Source organism: Chiloscyllium plagiosum, chromosome 18 (assembly GCF_004010195.1).
Source record: "Chiloscyllium plagiosum isolate BGI_BamShark_2017 chromosome 18, ASM401019v2, whole genome shotgun sequence".
Classification (NCBI taxonomy): Eukaryota; Metazoa; Chordata; class Chondrichthyes; order Orectolobiformes; family Hemiscylliidae; genus Chiloscyllium; species Chiloscyllium plagiosum.
Window position 1 is genome coordinate 31,133,466 of NC_057727.1, and position 19,661 is coordinate 31,153,126.

At 37.5% G+C, this 19,661-nt stretch overlaps 1 protein-coding gene across 8 annotated transcripts in view; it reads right to left on the reverse strand.

Moving 5' to 3' along the window:
* The window catches only part of LOC122559010 (ERC protein 2), an 825,386-nt gene that overhangs the window by 318,032 nt on the left and 487,693 nt on the right, over positions 1-19,661 (reverse strand). For 7 of the 8 annotated variants that reach the window (XM_043708089.1, XM_043708091.1, XM_043708092.1 and 4 more), the window contains one exon: positions 3,945-4,076. The exons of the other annotated variant lie outside the window; for it this stretch is intronic. In XM_043708089.1, coding sequence (XP_043564024.1) covers positions 3,945-4,076 — 132 coding nt within the window. The remainder of the gene's footprint in view (positions 1-3,944; positions 4,077-19,661) is intronic. 8 annotated transcript variants of the gene reach the window in all.

The following is a 19,661-nucleotide window of genomic DNA, read 5'->3' on the forward strand; positions in this document are numbered from 1 at the left end:
ATGAAATTCTACAAACAGGAGAGTACAGCATAAACAAAGAATTAATGCCAATATTTTACAAATCAATGGCTTGTGAGTGTGTGACATTAAATTTTGAGTAGTTTACTTTACAATTCTGTCAAGGCCATGGAAAAGGCATAGAAGAGATTTACTATGATGGTGTCATGGATTGAGAGGATAAGAAACTAGGGCTTTTTAAAGAAGATGGTTAAAAAGTGATCAGAAACGATGTTCTAAATTAGGAAGTTCTGACAAGCCAAATCAAAAATACGAATTTCACTGATGATGGAATCAGTAATGTGAAGACAATAACTTAAGATAATCATTTAAATCACAAAGGGAAATAATTAGAAATTAATACAGAGGGAGTTGTTAGGACACCAGAAATGTTGTTGGAAACTGAATCAATAACTGTTTTTAAAATGGAAGCACACAATTATTTTAGTAGGTACAAAAGAAAGGAAATGCACAAAAAAAATGGGACTGAGTACTTAACTTTAAGATGATGCAATATCTCTTGTTTGTATGGATATGAAGTCAACTGACACATTTAAAAATAAACTGATATTTCTTGAAAGTGATGATTGAAAACTGGACAGAAATTAACAGCAGCACCCAATACAGTCTAAGGAGAGAAAGAATCCAAACTCATGAGATACCCATGGATCTATGCTGAAGAAACTAGTGCCAAAAATAGAATAGAAGAGAAGCTGTATATACTCATCTCAGTGGCTGCCCCTTGCCGTCACAGACTGAATAGGAATCAGTAATGTCTCAGAAGGTGTAAAACCTACAGCTTCTCCATTGGTGTATCTTGGCACTGATGTAAAGGCATGACTCCAGATTAACTTTACTTTTTCACAAATCAATGCAACTTATATTTGTCACAAACATCTGACAGAATTTTACCTCCTTCCCCCAGATGGAAATTAAGCACAGCAAGGGGGTGGGGGGGTAGAATGGTTAAAAATGGGCAAGATTCTAAAGTCTGCCTCCCCTATCTAAAATCCAGGCACCCAGGAAAACACCCTGCTCACTGCAGACACATCAACAGTTTCCAATGCCAGTGGAGATATTCATTAACTATAATAATCAGCCCAAACTGTCTCACTGGGTCCAACTCAAATCATGACAGCAGTATGGAGGAAAACCCCAGTCACTGCCCTCTAGGCCAAATCTGGCCAAAAGGACCCTTTGAAAAATAAGTCTTTAAAAAGTCCTTTGGATTTCCTTGCAGAGTAGAAGTAAAAATGCCTCTCCTGCCTAAGCCTCCTCTTTCCACCAACTGAAATAGAAATGACAATTGCACATTTGAAAGAAGAGCCAGTTTGGACTCCAAGTGTTAACTCTGTTTCGCTCTCCACAGATGTTACCAGATTGAATTTCACCAGCACTTTTTCGTTTTATTTCAGATCTCAAGCATCGCGGTGTTTTGCCCCTACTTCACAGACAGTTGCATGCATTCTTAAGTCACCCACTGCTCTTGATCAGCACATAAAGCAAATTTTGACATCTCTACCTCATTTCAGTTTGAACCATTTCACAAGTAAATGAGCAGAAAGAAAGTAAAATAATTAAAATGAATATTAAGTGAATGTCATTTTGATGAATGGTGCATCAATGGAGTGAAAGAAGTAGTAAGTCAAGTTTTACAGCAACTGGAAGAAATCAAATTAGTTAGTTAGAAATGCTGTTTAGAATCATATAGGTGCACAAAACACATCTTTTCCATTTGGATGAAGATCAATAAAAAATGCACCAAGTGTGTAAGTCAAAGAGGTCCGTGGAACACTAAATAAGGTTTGGTTCCCACAGCGGTGATCCTAATACATGCTGCACTTTGAACAAGATATCCATATAAATTACTTCAATAATCACAACATAAATCTGAAATGGTTAGTTTTAGAGAGGATGTGGAATTAAATATAGCTGAAATCAAGAAGAAGAACGTGTGATTACACAATGTAATCATACAATCACACACGATAAATGTAATAGTGGCTTAGATTTGAAAACAGAAAAAGAATTACAAGGAAAAAGTATAGACAGAAATAAGAGATATATAAACTGTTCTTTCGTAGGTATCCAGCTGAATCACTTCAATAGCGTATACTGCAGACCTCTGGTCAAGAAATTCATAACATCATTTCAATTTTAGCATACTGCATCAATCCAATAACTTCCCAAGAAATTGAATGGTTTGACAACATTATCAATTAGATCATGTGGCATAAGATGTTTGAATTTTCCTGATCTAATATTATTAACTTAGTTTAATTCTGAGTTTCACCGTTTTCCACATTTGACCAATTAAACCTCTTACAATCAGCACTTACACTAGTCATCCGAGCTGGTCTTAATAAAGACCACATCAAGAATTGTACTACGTCATTTGGATGCTTAGCACATTTTAAGTAGTATTAAAGTAAGGTAAAAATCACTTTGCTGAAAAGAAAATTAAAGAAGTGTTCATATAACAAGTACATTTCATAATGTAAAAATCATGAAAGCACACTAAACTGAACAGATGATTAGAGGTACACCAACTTCACAACCTAAAGCTGGGTAACAGTAATATTTCCTTCATTGCGCTTATGTACAACTTATCCTTGTACAAAAGTTTACCAAAGCTTATACTCTTTGCTATGGCTCTACAAAGTAAGAAGTGGAAGAAGAACTCGTGTGCTTCCAATTAAACCTGTTGGACTATAACCTGGTGTTGTGTGATTTTTAACTTAGTGAATACAGTGACACTCCCAAGACACAGTAGCATTTAACTTGAAAAAGTTTCATTCTTCATCTACCTGGCTCCATGCTTACAATTCTTGCATGAAACCGAGCTGAAGGCTGCAGAGAATGAAAAATACAGGACATGAAAGAACTTTTATTATTAGGCTGTCAGGGAACAATCACTGGTTTGTGATGGATACAAGTGCGGCAACATTGAAGGAATGAGATCTCATGGAGACACACAAGGGCTATGTTTCAATGAGTCCGAGTTCAGGATACAACAATGGAGCAAATATGCAAACAATAATGAATATTTCAATGATGAGTGTGTGAGAACATGTAAAGATTACTGCAGTTCTAAAACGAAAAAGCAATCTTTCTGAAGCACTTTGGATATGAAGCATTTTGGCCAGCTGCTCAAATTAAGATACACTATAGGATTCAAACTAAAGATGAACAAAAGATGACATTTCCATGAGCTTGAAGGGATTCTGTGTCTGGGTGGCAGAACATTTGTTCTCTCATACCCAGAGAATTGTTTCTCTCACTATGTTATCACCGATGGACTGAAAAACAGAACAGGCACATCCTTAATATGGTATTTATATGAGATCTAAGTTGCTATCATGTCCTATCATTTATTGAGCAAATATCAATCTGTATTATTTGTATAGACATGAGACAGGATTTTAGAACTGAACTAAGCAGGGCAATTTAGTAAAATAAAATTTAAAATACTTCATAAAAAAGAAATGTAGCACTGCACATTTAATATTAGATTTTCAAAATCTTTGCACGATATCAAAAAAGGAACAACTAAGCTCAATTTCCAGAAGATGATTTGAAATATTTTCGAAATTAAGCTTTCATCTAACTAAAGTGTTTAATCAAAGTTATGTATACTCTAATTATGTGTTTTGGAAGGTTCATAAATCAAAATACCACAGAAACTGAAACAACTAAACAGAAAATGCTTTAAACACTGAGCAAGTAGAGTCACATTGGTTGAGACAACACAAGCCACATTTGAGACTTCTCAGGAGTAAAAGATGTTGTATGTATTGAAAATTAATGAAGCAATCCTCTTTTATAAAAAAAAGAAATTACACAATGGGAAGATATGAGAGGAGGGGGCGGATTTTAAGAGCCATTGAATGTCCCCTGACATTAAGCCACCAAGGGCAAAGAATGAAATCAAGTTCTCTCATGCAGACCTGTTTCTCTGCAGAAGATCTAGAAGCTTCTTCCTGGGCGAGAATCACCTCTCTCTCTGCAGTTATCTGCACACTCTCACGCAGGGCTTCTTCCAACTCCTCAATTCTCTCGTCTTTCTGTTGCACTGTTTCCTGGGAAAAAGCAGGAAAACTATGGAATATTACTCCAATGGTTAACTGCAAAAGATTGTTAGTAGGTTCTCCAAACAGTTTTCATTATGCAACTCTACTCAGATTAAAATAACAGGATCAAGTCTGAAATGATTAAAAAAATGAAGGTAAATTATCAAAATCTACCAACAATTTTTTAATACATATTAAAAAAAGAACTGGTCAGTGCTCTGCCCAAAATTTTCACATTTCTATTGCTCATCTGTAAATGTAAGAAGAGTACAAAGGTAAAGCTGCAATTAAAAAGGTTAAGAGAGGGCCACTTCAGTCTAAAGTACAGAACTGTTCGCTTACAGGCTAGACATTGAAAAATAGTGCACTTAAGACGAAAGTTAATCAAATCATGAAATGGGAAGGATCTGTAGACTTCTAACTTTTGAAAATGGCCCTTTTCACAACTATAAGTGAAAACAAAACAAAAACAAATAAAAGATACATAAGCTGTTGTTGGAACTGGCTGGTCACACAGGGACACTGTGTATTGCCGATTCAACATACAAATTGAATTTGACAGCAGGCTAGCAATTTAATTTACTAAAATCAACAGTGAACGTGTTATCCATCTCAGTATGAAGGGCCAATTTTAAACCCATATGTGGAACCTGACATTGGTAGTGTTGTAGCACATTATAGAGAAACAAATACAGGCTTCACGATGGGCTGTTTTTAACTAAAATTTTCAAGTGTAATAAAAAAGTGAACAACAAAAGCAGACATATTATGTAAACTTGGAAACTACAATGCTATTGAGTACTAAGAAAACTATGCAATTATGTTTTTCAAATCACACTAAATGATATGATGGGGCATTGATGGACTTTAAGAGTGGTATCCTTTCAATTTCAGCTAGTTTTATACTTAGCAAAAATATTTGTTATGAAAACAAAATTCATTATTCAGATTATATGAACATGTCCATCTAAACCTTATAATGTATTATCCTATTTAATTCAACGTTCAAAGAATGTATCATGTCCTTTTAAATTACTCTTAACAAAATATACATTTTTACAAAGTAGTCTTCTACCTGATGCTTAAGTACTTTCAACCATAAAAAGTGCATACTGCCAGAAATTTAACCATAGTGTTCACATCAGCTCTTGGCCGGACCAATCCAAGATAAATTCCACTTTCCCCCCCACAGCCCTCCTTTAATTTTATCAGTAACTCAAGTCTTCCATCTCTTTGTGAGTATTTTAAACTGATGACCCCTCTTTACTGACTTCAGAAAAGTCACCTATTTGCCCCATGAAAATCTATCAAAATTTAAAAAGCCTTCATTAAATTTCTTCTCAACTTCTCACTGCAATGTAACGGTGTCAGATTTCATCTTCTGAATCTACATTCTCTTCAAAACATCTGTATATTCTTTTTAATGTGGCATAACCATTGTCTTTCAACAAATGTATTGTTCCTCATCATCGTTATGTTTTATACACTAGATTTAAAATTCAAATTATTATTGGGCATTTACATGTCCAATACTTAGACCAGCACTTTTATGGATTTCAATCCCTCAGTCTCCATTTATCCAAACCCTTTAGCAGATGTTTCTATTTCATGTTGTTCCTCTCAAAATCATTATCTTAGCACTAAATTGCATTTACTGTTCTATTTCTATTAAGCTGTCCATGATCTCAATTTTTATGATTATGTTGTTTTTCATAATCAGCAGCTTTCAATATTATGTTGGCTTTGTCCAAATCAAAATTGTCAATATTCAGAATTGTGAACCATGGGGATATCAAACATCCAATTTATCATCAATTCAAGTCATGATCTCCACTTATTTTTTGCCTGAAGCCACCTTTCTATCCATGTTGCTACACTTAATCTTACACCATATGACTAAACTTTAATAACGAAGGAAATATTTTACTGAAAATCAATTAAAAACAGATCTACATCTACTGTGTTACCTTTATCTGTCAATCCTATCTTCAACATAACTTACTCAAAAGTTAAACTGCCATTCATATTGAAATAAATTATGTAAACCAATTATATTTTTGAATGATTACAGGATATCCTAAATTGAAGAATTTATTCAGATTTTGTTGTCCTCATGCGCTCAAAACAAACATTTTACTAGTTAACATTCATGTTTTAGCTCAAAACAATGAAAAAAATTACTCATGATGAATCAATTGAAAATAAAGTTGTACCCAAGTTAAACCTTAGTCCAAACCATATTATACTTAATTGATTCAATTAATAGTACCATATGATTGTTGATTGTTTAATCTAGTAAATTTGTTTATGTGTCTATTTCAGCAATTTTAAAGTGAATCCATGGTAAAACCATAGTAATAGAGTGAATCATGATTTTTACAGCAGCATGTCCTCCTTATATAGTGGATGTGAAAACTTATATGTTACTTATCAAAATGTCATCATGTTGAAATACTGCAAAGAATTTCAATGCAATATATGTTATCATGCTCTGCAGTAATAAAAATTGAAAGGATTTCCTAACACATACTTTTACACAAAACAGCACCACTTTAATTTAGTAATTGAAGTCTCTGCAGTAATAGAGGGCTATGAGTTATAGCCACACTCTGATTTGCAACATTTCTGATGTTGCAATAAAAGGTTCTCCACCACCTCCACACTGAAGGTGTTAGATCAATATAAACTTGAATATGTTATTATGAATTGCCAGATTAATGTTAAAACAATGTTTGGAAGCATGGTTGAGTCAAAGGAACTTGTTAAACACATCTATGTTCTCAGTGAAGTAAGATGATGGTTGCCAGAAACACGGCATATATTCCCAATACTCGAGGACTCTTACAATTCAGGGACTATACGTTGCTGGGATTTCATTAGCCATAATCTAGGTCAATCTTGTTTACATAATTGGCAAGGAAACCAGAATTCCAAATTCAAAATACTAATTGCATTTGGTATGTTTTCCTTTATTGGTCAGAGCATTGAGTATAGGAGTTAGGGGGTTGTGTTTTTGATGTACAGGACATTGGTTAGGCCACTGTTGGAATACTGTGTGCATTTCTGGTCTCCCTGCTATCGGAAAGATGTTGTGAAACTTGAATGGGTTCAAAAAAGATTTACAAGGATGTTGCCAGGGTTGAAGATTTGAGCTATAGGGAGAGGCTGAATATACTGTGGCTGTTTTCCCCAGAGTGTTGGAGGCTGAGGAGTAACCTTATATAGAGGTTTATAAAATCATGAGGGGCACGGATAGGGTAAATAGACAAGGTCTTTTCCCAGAACTAGAGGGCATAGGTTTAGGGTGAGGGGGGAAAGATATAAAAGGAACCTAATGGGCAACTTTTTCCACACAGAGGGTGGTGCGTGTATAGGATGAACTGCCAGAGGAAGTGGTGGAGGCTGGTACAATTAAACATTTAAAAGGCATCTGGATGGTTATATGAATATGAAGCATTTACAGGGATATGGACCATCTGCTAGCAAATGGGACTAGATTAATTTAGTATATCCGGCTGGCGTGGAAGAGTTGAACTAAAGGGTCTGTTTCTGTGCTGTACATCTCTATGACTCTAAATTGTGACTATAACATTGTAAACATAACTATACTCAACATTTGAAATGATCTCAGTTTTTCAAACCTACATACTGACTTCAATTTTACTGTCAACATTGGAATAATTTAAATTGGACTTGGGTTATGACCAATGATGTACTCAGTATAATTTGCAAGAATACCAAGCAGAAATCAACATTTATGCTGTATAACAGGTCTGATTTGTTGGCTACTCAAGTCTGATCGGTAGAGGCATTGCCAGGCAAATGCATCAGAGAATGGTGACTGACAGTTAATTGTAAAACTTTGTTTAAACTGTAAACCTGACAGGTTGACTCTGTTTGGTTAATATACTACTCTAAGAATGAATCAAAGAACAGTCATCACCTATTTTGTTGATTTGGATCAGGCTCTGTGCATGTACATGTTCAAGCATGTGCTGGTTGGCCAGTCAGTACCCAGTTTGTAATGAACAAGGTTGTTTTATACAATTTGGAGATAGTGAGGACTGCAGATGCTGGTGATCAGAGCCATGAAGTGTGGCGCTGGAAAAGCACAGCAGGTCAGACTGCATCCGAGGAGCAGGACAGTCGATGTTTCGAGCATAAACTCTTCATCAGGAATGTGAGGGGGGCCCAAAGAGGCTGAGAGATAAATGGGAGATGGTGGTGCTGGGGGGAGGGGAGAAGAAGGTAGCTAGGAATGCGATAGGTGGATGAAGGTGGGGAGGTAATGGAAATAGGTCCGAGTAGAGGATGGAGCAGACAGTAGAAAGGAAGATGGACAGGTAGGACAGTTCAAGAGCGCAGTGCTGAATTGGAGGATTTTCCTGGCTTTTACTACAGAGAAAAGAGACAGCTCAAGCTGGTGAAGGTCTGAAAGCTTCTCTGAATCATGTTTACTGCCCAAGCTGTTCAGATAGCCTAGAACACAAGTGTAAGAAGGGAGAAGGCCTTTATCATCAATAAATGATATTTTGTCCATAGACCAAATAGCTACTTGAACCAACCAAACTGCTTGGCTCCTGTTTGTCTGCAACCATACTTCAACCACTGCTGAAACCAGTGGCTATGTAAACAGTGATACAATAAATATTCAGTTACCTGCTTTCAAATCTGCAGCAATCCTTTGTTTCAAAACAATGTTTTTCTTATTTCAATCCACATTTAAAATATGGAAAGATGTACTGCTTATTGATAAGACCAATCTTATATTGCATGGAGCTGTAGGAATCCCAATATATATTTAGTGCAGCAAGGATAGATTCATGGTAGAAAGTAGTAGTGAACCTTTCAATCATGACATCCACTTGGCTGATATCCACCCTGTACGGGCAAAACTCTCAGTGACCAACATCAGACGTGTTTCTTCGGATGGAAACATTGCTAAATAATCCCTGTGTAACAAATATTACGCTGAGAAACAATTTGGGATTGTCAGTCAGGCTTGCAGTGTGGCACATCTGCAATATTAGAAGAGACAATATGAATAGACAAGGTCCTGCTGTTCTTAGACAGAAAGAATGCAAATGTGCACTATGACTATTCCAAAAATGGGTGACAGCATTCACTGGTTCATTTCTCAAGGCAACACCTTGACCAGAGTCAACCTGCTTGTTAAAATTTAAACAAGCTTGACAGTCAGTCATCAATAATTGGTGTATTCTCCATGGCAACACCTCTGCCAGAATCCACTTGCCCATGAATCAGCACTCTCCTCATGCTTATGAATGTTGCTTTGATACATTAGTTTTCTTGCAAATCATCCTAATTATTGCAACATGAAAAGCTTCATCAAAATGGCGCTTTTTTGTAAGCAATAATCAAATTCTGTACAATGATTTAAATATTCAGTAATATAGCCTCTTAATCTTGAGTACAAGTGTGCAGCAGAAATGTATATGATTATTAACAATGATTATTTTCCCTTGTTGCGTACACAGATGCATTTGATATGTTCTTTCTGGAACAAGCAATGCTTCCGTTCACCTTGCATAGTTCCTCAGGCTCATCATTAGAGACTTTCAGTCATCTAGCAATTGTTTTAATAGTATCTTCTAAAAGGAAACTGGTGTCTGAACAGGGCAATACATCAGCAAGATATTCCAATCAGTCAGGTTGCTGAATCCTTCCTGCGGAGCAAGTTTAAACCATGAAACAACATACAGGAAATAAGTCACATTTAATCGATGCAGCAGAATTTAAAAATGAGTCAGTAATTATTACTAATAAAATTGACATCATCCCACATCTGTTAAGTTCATGTTTCAGGGCCAAAACGGTTAGTAAATATTAATTACTTTTTGTTGTGCATATTATTAAATTCTCTCATCAATCTTATTATTAAATATTAAATAATTTTGTTGTATATTGATTAGAGTCAGACAGTCATACAATGTCCTCCAACTGAACTGACTGAGTGCCAATGATAATTATCATCCTTTTTTCTAGGTAAGACAATAACAGTGGAAAGATCCCCCACACCCAAATTCCCACTGACTCCAGTATTGCTAGGACTCTTTAATACCACATTTAGTCAAATGCAATCTTCTTGTCAAGGGCAGTCACCCATATCTCTCCTTGAGTCCACCTCTTCTGCCCACATTTGGACCAAAGCAGTGATGAGTTCAGGAGGTGCGTGGGCATGGTGGGATTTAAGCCAAATTTAAATAAGCAGATTATTGTTTTCTAAGTACTGCTTGATAGCACTGTATGCAACATTGTCTAACAGAGTGCTGATGATTGAGGTTAGACTGATTGGGTGTTTATTGCTGGGTTGGATTCATCCAACTTTTTGCCAACAGGACATATTTTGGCAATTTTCCACATTGCCTGGTACGTACCAGTGTTGCAACTACACTGGAACAGTTTGGTTGGGGGCACAGATAATTCCCGATCACAAGACTCAACACAATTGCCAGAATTTTGTCAAGGCCCACAAGCCTTTGTTATACCTAACATTTTCAGACATTTCTTGATATCAGGTGGAGTGAATCAAATTGGTTTAAGACTGGCATCTGTGATCTTTGGAATCTCTGGGTTTAGAAAGGCTTTACAGGTCTGTTGCTGAGGTGGGAGGGTTTGAGCTATAGGGAGAGGCTGAATAGGCTGGGGTTATTTTCCCTGGACCTTCAGAAGCTGAGGGGTGACCATACAGAAAATTGTAAAATCATGAAAGGCATGGATAGGGTGAATATTCAAGGTCTTTTCCCCAGGGTCGGGGAATCCAGAGAGCACAGGTTTAAGGTGAGAGGGAAAAGATTTAAAATGGAGCAAAGGGGCAACTTTTTCACACAGAGGGTGGTGCTCATATGGAATTAACTGTCAGACAAAGTGGTGTAGGCTGGCACAATTACAACGTTCATAAGGCATCTGGATGGGTATATAAATAGGAAGGCTTTAGAGGGATCTGAGCCATATGCTGGCAAATGTGACTAGATTAATTTAGGACATCTGCTTGGCATGGACGCATTGGACTGAAGGATCTGTTTCTATGCTGTGGAGCTCTATGCCTCAAGGGCAGGCAGTGATGGTTCATGCACTTGGCACTTCTGGTTGAAGGTGCCTGAAAATGCTTCAGCCTTGTTTGTTGTACTGATATGCTGGGCTACCTCATCATTGAGGATGGAGATACTTGCATAACTTCCTCCTCTGATTAACTGTCTAATTGCCCACCACCATTTATGAATCGATATGATAGTACTGCAGAGCTGAGTTCTGAAACGCTGGTTGCGGGTTTGTTTAGCATGCTAGTTAGCATGCAAGTAGTCATGCATTGTAGCTTCATCAGAATGATACTTAATTTCTAGCTAAGACTGGTGTTGGTCCTGACAGGCCTTCCTTCACTCTTCACTGAACCAGGATGATCCCCTACCATAATATTAAAGGTAGAGTGGGAAAACACCAATCCATGAGATTACAGATTATGACTGAAAACTATTCTGCTGACGGCCCAATGTCTCATGGATACTTAAGAGTTTACTTGCTTGCTGTGTTCAAAATCTACCCCAGTCAGAATGCAACATGACACAATGGAGGGTATCCTCAATATAAAGGCAGGATTTAGTCTCCACAAGGGCTGGGTATTAATCACACCGACCAAAACGGTTTTTTTTAAAGACAGACGTTTTATAGAATTCCCCCAGCGTGGAAACAGGCCAATCGCCGAAACAGACCATTCGGCCAAATAGGTCCATGCTAACCCTCTGAAGAGTATCCCACCCAGACTATATCCCTGTAACTCAGCATTTTCATGCTAATGTACCTAACCTACATATCTCTGAACACTATGGGTAATTTTGTATTGCCAATCTACCTAACTTGTACATCTTTGGACTGTGGGAGGAAACCGGAGAACCCGATGGAAACCCACACTGGACATGGGGAGATCATGCAAACTCCACACAGACAGTTACCTGAAGCTGGAATCAAACCAGAGTCCCTGGTGAGGCAGTAGTGCGAACCACTGAGTCACCATGCCACCCCAAACAGGTGCATCTGCTACAGGTAACTTGGTGGAAACATAATCAAATAAGATTTTCTCTTTAGTTGGTTCCCTCACTACCTGCCACAGACTATCCTTGTAGCCATATCCTTTAGAACTCTGACATTTTGGGTCAGCAGCCATACTACGCAGCCACATGTGATGATAGACATTATAGTCTTTCACACAGTAATCCTGTGCCCTTTCCACCTTTAGTCCACCCTCCATGTGGTGTTCATCATGGAGGAGTACAGATTCATGCGAAGGGGCAATAGATGCTAGGCTGCCACAGCTTTCGTTGCCCACGTTTGATCTAATACCAAGAGATGTAAAAATTGATGACTCCCAGACCAATTCCCTCTCAAATGTATATAACTGTACCCCTGGTGTCCTGACCTGGCGAGAGATACAGAAAACTGAAAAATGCTGATGGCAAAGTCAGGATTCTTAGTCATTTCGGAGAATCAAACCTGACAGATAATGTCAGGCTGCCAAGGCTTGACTAACTTGTAGGGCATCTCTCCCAATCTTGGCACAAAGCACAAATGTTAATAAGGAACACTTAGTAGGAGCAACAAGGTTATGTATGCCACTTTTGCTTCTTGTGCCTTGGTCCATCTTGTTTTGCTCCATTTATTATACAATGTCACTGTCTGATACAGCGGAGTGGCTTGCTAGACATTTTCAGTGGGCAGTTAAGAGTCAACCACATTGCTGTTGATTTGGAGTCACACGTAGGCCACATCAAGTGAGGATGGCAGATTTTATTTCCCTAAAACACATTAGGGACGCTGTTAGACCACCAACAATAGTTTCATGGTCACCATCAAAATAGCTTTCAATTCCAGATTTATAAATTGAATTTAAATTTCACAATCTGCCGTGCTAGCATTGAAACCCATGCCCCAGAGTGTTAATATCAATGACAATACCAACAAGCCTCCTCCTGAGGGCATTTGACAAATGTGCATATTGTCAGCAAAATTACTCAATCTGTGTACAGAGCAAATATTCAAAGAAATAGATGTACTATCAGGAATAGAAGTTTCAGGCATGAATATAAACTTGAAGTATGCTGATAACACAGCACTGCACTACTTATGGAATCAAAACATCAAAAGGGCCAAAATTAATGGCGGTCAGAAGGAATATGTTAGAAGGATCAGGTATCGAGATTGAAGTGGATGGGCCACACTGGAACAAGGGGTAAAAGAAGATAGCAGACACAGTGCAGAATTAAGAAAAATGATAGAGATAGCTGGAGGTAATTTTGTGAAGTTGAAGAATGTGCCAACTCAAGATTGAAACAAGGAAAAAAAAACTTAAAGATAGTCCATTTTTCTGCCTGCCTCAAATTCCTGAACAGTAAGTAAAGCTCTATATACATGAAAACACTTTGAAAAGTGGATTGTAAGATACATATTAAAAGTTCAATATACAGACCCTAAAATAAAAGAAGAGTCATGATTTGGAGATGCCAGTGTTGGACTGGGGTGTACACAGTTAAAAACCACACAACACCAGGTTATAGTCCAACAGGTTTAATTGGAAGCACACAATCACCTGATGAAGGAGCGTCGCTCCGAAAGCCAGTGTGCTTCCAATTAAACCTGTTGGACTATAACCCTGGTGTTGTGTGATTTTTAACTTAATAAAAGAAGAGGTACTTGAAATTACAAGAAAACATAGCTTGATATTTGATCAGAGTTAAAACACTGCTAATAGCTCTTCTGGAGAGCCATGGTGGAGGGCAACAAAGAGAGAGGTCTAACCAGGCATACGTGGATGATGGATTCTCAAAGCGATTTTATTCAAACCGTAGTCTATGTGCAAAGGTGGCATAAGATTGACAAGCATGCCATACTGAAACAGACTTTCTGGCAGGATGAATAATAAATTGCAGTAGTTAGTTCTATCACATCAGATTAAGCATGTGTTATGAAAACTGAATAACAACCATAAAAACATAAGGCAGGAGTAGGGAGTTTTGTCTGCTCAGTCACACTGTGTCACATGACACAGATTGTGGCTGACCTGTCCCAGGCCTCAAAATTTCTTTTGCACCAGCTCATCACAGCCTTCAACTCCACGATAATTCAAAAATCTATCCACACCCTGAGAAAATACTTTCAGTGTTCATGGCTCCTCAATTTTTTGGGTAAGAAAATTCCAAACATTCATTATCCTCTGGGAAAAGAAATTGCTTTGTGTCTCAACTTTAAACAATTATTCTTTGAGTATGAACTCTTGGTAAGATTCTCCACAATTGAAGGCATCTTCTCATCAACTAACCTGTCAAGCCCCCTTAGAATGTTTCAACAGGATTATCATTCATTTGTCTAAACTCTAATGAATAAAAGTCTAATTTGTTTAGCTGTTCTTGATAAGTCAGCCTTTATCTCAGGAATCAGCCCAGTGAATGTGCTTTGAACCATCGCCAATGCTGGTGTATCCTTTCTTAAATACAGGGACAAAAATTGTACATAGTACTCTAGGCATAGACTCAGCAACACTCTGTACAGTTGTAACAAAGACTTCCCTATTTATAAACTCCAACCTCCTAGCAATAAAGGCCAAAATTCCATTTGTCTTCTAACCATTTACTGTACATGCATGGTAATGTTTCATGCTTCATGCATAAGAACTCCCAGATCCCTATGTAGAGTCTTTCCATTTAAATAATAGCCCACCTTTTGATTCTTCCCAAAGTTGATGACTTCACATTTTCCTACTCTACCTTCCAAGTTTTGCCCACTCACTCAACCAATCTGTATTACCCTGTAGATTTCTCATTGCCTCATCACATCATGTCCTCCCACCTACTTTTATATCAGAAAACTTGAATACATAACATTCTGTCCACTCCTCCAAGTCATTAATACAGATGATAAATATGTGAGGCTCTAGACTGATCCTTGTCGCACTCCAATCTCCATGTCTTTCCAACCTGAAAAAAAATAAGCCTAACTCTGTTTTCTGTGTGTTAATGAATCCTCACTCCATGATACATTACTGCCAATACAATGAGCTCCTATCTTACACAATAATCTTTTACATGTCACCTAAGCAAATGCCTTCTGGAAATCTGAATACACTACATCTGCTGGTTCCCCTTTATCAAATCTGCTTAATACAACCTAATGAGTTCCAGCAAATTTGTTAATCATGGTTTTCTTTTCATAAAACCACATTGATTTTATTTGATTGCGCTAAGATTTTCTAAATGATGTTGTTTCTTTCCTAATAATGGATTCTAGCAAATTCCCAAAAAGATTTATTTAGTGTTATCTAAGGTTCAAAATAAATAATATTAATATCAGTCTGATTTTCTCATATCAATGAGTAAGGAAGGAATAAGGTTCCCCCATTATATCACTAAGAAAATATGCTTCAATGAGAACTATATATATATATATATATATATAGTTCTCATTGAAGCATATTTTCATAGTGATATTGGAACTGTGGAGAAATCTCTATGCAGGATTTGCACATTCATCATAGAAAATATAGTGAATCTTACCAAAAACCTTTAAAACTTTGCAATGATCCAGTTGTATCATAAAACTGCAGTAATTAGCTTAGCATACATTATTTTCATAATTTAAGACAGTTCACATATTTGTCTCCATTTTCAACTACTATAATAAGGCACATCTGCTAACCAAGGTTTTGATCACAAAGAAGGTGTCATGCTGTTTTAATAGCTAAACATGGGATATAAAAATTCCAATTGGCACTCAATGTCTGACTGTAGCTCAATCGTCCGCTGTAAACTCTGATTAGATTATCTCTTCCTGCATTTAATATTTGTGGCACAGAAGCATTGGCTTGCATTTTGTGGTCAGTGGAAAATGAGCTGTACCAGCTGTTCAAGACACTAACACTTGTCCACAGGTTTTGCACTGGAATTGGTTGTAACTGGAAAGTCATTTCAGCACAGTGCCCCCTACAGAGGATATTAGTTCTGTGTGAACAGGACAAACCACTGATGTGCTCTTTAATCAATCAGATTGAAGAATTATTACTGAGTTGAGCAGAATCTGAACCAGGAAGTATAAAATAAAATATTTAACTTAATTACAAATCAAGTACAGAAAGCAAATACACCAAGAGGGACAGAAAGGTGGGATTAGACCAGACAGATAGCAGGCAAGGAAAATGTCTTTCTATTTTAAATTTATAACTTTAATAAAGGAATGAGGTTTTGCAGTTAAAGTTAATTTTGAGCATCAGAAAGGTTGTCTGGAGCTAATTTAAAGTTAACACATAATTATAAGTTCATTTTCACTTGCATCACAAAGCCTAGCCTTCTCTGGCAAGTTTTGTGGTTATCTATTACCTAAGTGCAGCAACTTGGAATGTTCTACATGCTTTAAGGCAGATTCCCTTGACAAGATAGTAGCGTGGCAAAATTTCCAGAGGAATAGGGTAACCTAGACAAAAACTTCCTCATTTTGACATTTAACTGTGCCCACAGGGTTGCTGTCCACTTGAGTTTTAACTAACAATGTAGACATAACCTCCTTGTTATTCTTAATGCAAAGTTCAAACCTTTCACTAAGGCATAATTATAAATTACAATTATGGTTTAAATAGGTATGCCATACACTGTTAAGTGAAGCTAAAGATGTTCTAATTTTAATCAACATTTGCTCCAAGTGACTTCAGTTAAAACAGTGAAATGCAATTGACAATTTAGTTTTAGTATTATCTGCGAAGGTAAGTATCTAAATCTCTTGTTCATGTGCACCAAGTAGCAAATCTAATGTAATGATGTAATATCTAATCTCTTGACTAAATATTAATAGGCTTTATTAAATGTATCTATTGTGAGGTATGGTAAGAGAGTGCATCCTGCTGAAACCTGACAGTCCCCAGTTCCATGTGGTCTGTCGTCATTATGACATGAGCACATTTCTTTCCTAAACCTCTGCTGCAATTCTTTAAGTTAAGGTAATATTAACCCTTTTGCTGCAAATTCCCTCCCTAACTAAGCCCTTACCCTACTTCACTGTATACACACATATAATATTGTTTTCCAAAACTCTATGCTTTACAATGAAAGAATATAAGGTAGCTTCATCTATCTTCCTGAACGTGTGGAAACTGGAGCACGCTAATCTGTTTCTCTGACAGTCAGCAGCCTTTGTCTCAGTCATCAGTGGCTGGATGGCCTCAGTGTCTTCCGAACGATCAGAGCATGACGGGCATCCAGTTATTAGCTTCTGTACCAAAATCACGGAAGTCCTCTTTGGTTGGACAATGCCATTAGTGTGAGCATTGTATAACCACCCCGAAACCTTGCCAGCAGTGTGCCTGGTGCAGCTGGCCCTTGAGCAAATGTGCCACGTAAGGTCACGAGCACTGTCTCTGGTGAAAATGTAAACTTGGTCTGTCAATTTAGATAGATATAAGCAGAATATGAGGAAGCTATCATATACAAGTCACATTACAGTAATCCTATTTCCCAACTCTTGGCCCATAGCCCTGAAGGCCACGGCAATGCAAATGAATATCATTGTTGAAAATTTCTGACTCTATCACCCTCTCAGGCAATAAGTTTCAGACTCCTACCACCCTTAACTCTACTCTTAGCTTTCTACCTCTTAACCTATATTGATACCCCTGTTTATTGACCCCACAACTCATGGAAAACTGCCTTCCTACTCGCCCCTCATACTCTATCAGGCTCCTTCTCAGGCAGGAAGGAAAACAATCCCAGCCTATTGAATCTTGCCTCATTGCTCAGACATTGAAGGTCAGGCAACATATTGGCAAATCTCCTCTGCTCCCTCTCTAATGCAATCCTATAATTTGGTGACCAGAACTGTACTCAAGTTGTGGTCTAACCAGCATTTTATACAGTTCAAGTGTAACTTCCCTGTTCTTTTACTCTGTGTCTTGGTTAATAAATGCAAATATGGCATGTGTCTTCTTTATCTACCTGCCATTATCTACCACATCAACCATATTATCTACCTGCCCTGCTACCTTCAGGAATCATTAGATACATACACCAAATCCTTATGATTCTCAGTACTTTCCAAGATCATACCATTCAGTGCAATCAGTTGCCTTTTTGGCTCTTCAAGTGAATTACCTCACATTTTTCTGGGTTGAATTCCATTTGCCACCGATTTCCCATCTAAGCAGAGCATTAATATCATTGCGCAGTTTATGGTTATCCTCACTGTTTACAACCCTAAAAATGTCCATATCATCTATGAACTTGTTGATTCTGTCTCCTTCAGTCCAAATTACTAATGTACTTAACAATTATCAAGGGCAACAGCACCAAGCCCAGTAGAACCCCACTGGAAACAGATTTCCAGTCACACAAAGATCCCTCTAACATCATCATTTGCTTCTTGCCTCTCAGCCAATTTTGGATCCTATGGGCTCTTACTTTATTGACCTGTCTGACATGAGGGACATTATAAACGTCTTGTCACAGTCCACATAGACTATATAAATTGCATTAGCCTCAGAAACATGTTAATGTTATATGTCTGATATGATCTTCAATTTGTCCTTCATACTGGACTCAAAACGTCAATTAGTTTTCCTCCCCCACAGATGCTGTCAGACCTGCTGTGTTCCTTCAGAATTTTCTCTTTCTATTTTAGATTTCCAGCATTTGCTGTATTTTGCTTTTGCTTTTATTAGCCTCAACACTTTTAGATACCTCCTTAAAAGATGCATTCAAATTTGTTAAATATGACTTTCCTTCAGCAAATCCATGCTGGCTATCCCTGATGAACCCATATTTCTCCAAGTGCAGATTAATTCTGTCCCACAGATTTAAACATAGAACATAAGAAACAGGAGCAGGCAGTTCAGTCTCTCAAGCACACTCTGCCATTTGATATGATTATGACCGATCTCACCTTGGCTTCAACTCCACTTTCCTAGCTGCTCTCCATAACCCTTCAACCCATTTACTAATTAAAAATCTATCTTCCTTCTCCATACATTTACTTAATGTCTCAGCATCTTGTGGATAACTTCCCCACTACTGAAGTTTGTCTGATTGTCTAACCCTCACTCTCTTTTATAAATGTTTGCAGTCCTCCAGTTGTCTTTTATCTTACCTGTGGCCAGAGAGGATCTGTAAATCAGTTTCTGATGTCTCCTCTCATGCCTCCCTCAACAGCCTCGGTTATGACTCATCCGGGCCTATGGATTTACCTCATTTAAGGCTGTTAAAGTATTTACTCCCTCCATTTTACGTCAAGTTCTTCCAATATTTCATTCTTCTCTACCTGCATTGTCCTTTTCAATTGTGAAGACTGAAGTATTACTGTATAGTACAATTCTTTCCATAGTTATTCTCTTGCTCTTTTATACATTTCACAAAAACCTTTTGAGTTTTTCTTTTTTTACTAGCCAATGCTCGCTTGGATTTCCTAATTTATTTTCTAAGGTCCCTTTCTCTTTTTATATTCCTCTAGGAACTCTGTTGTATTGACCTATCAGTATCTGCCATAAGTTTCTCTTTTATTTTGAACCCTAACTCTTATGCCACCAGTTCTTTGTCCCACTCTTTGTCTTTA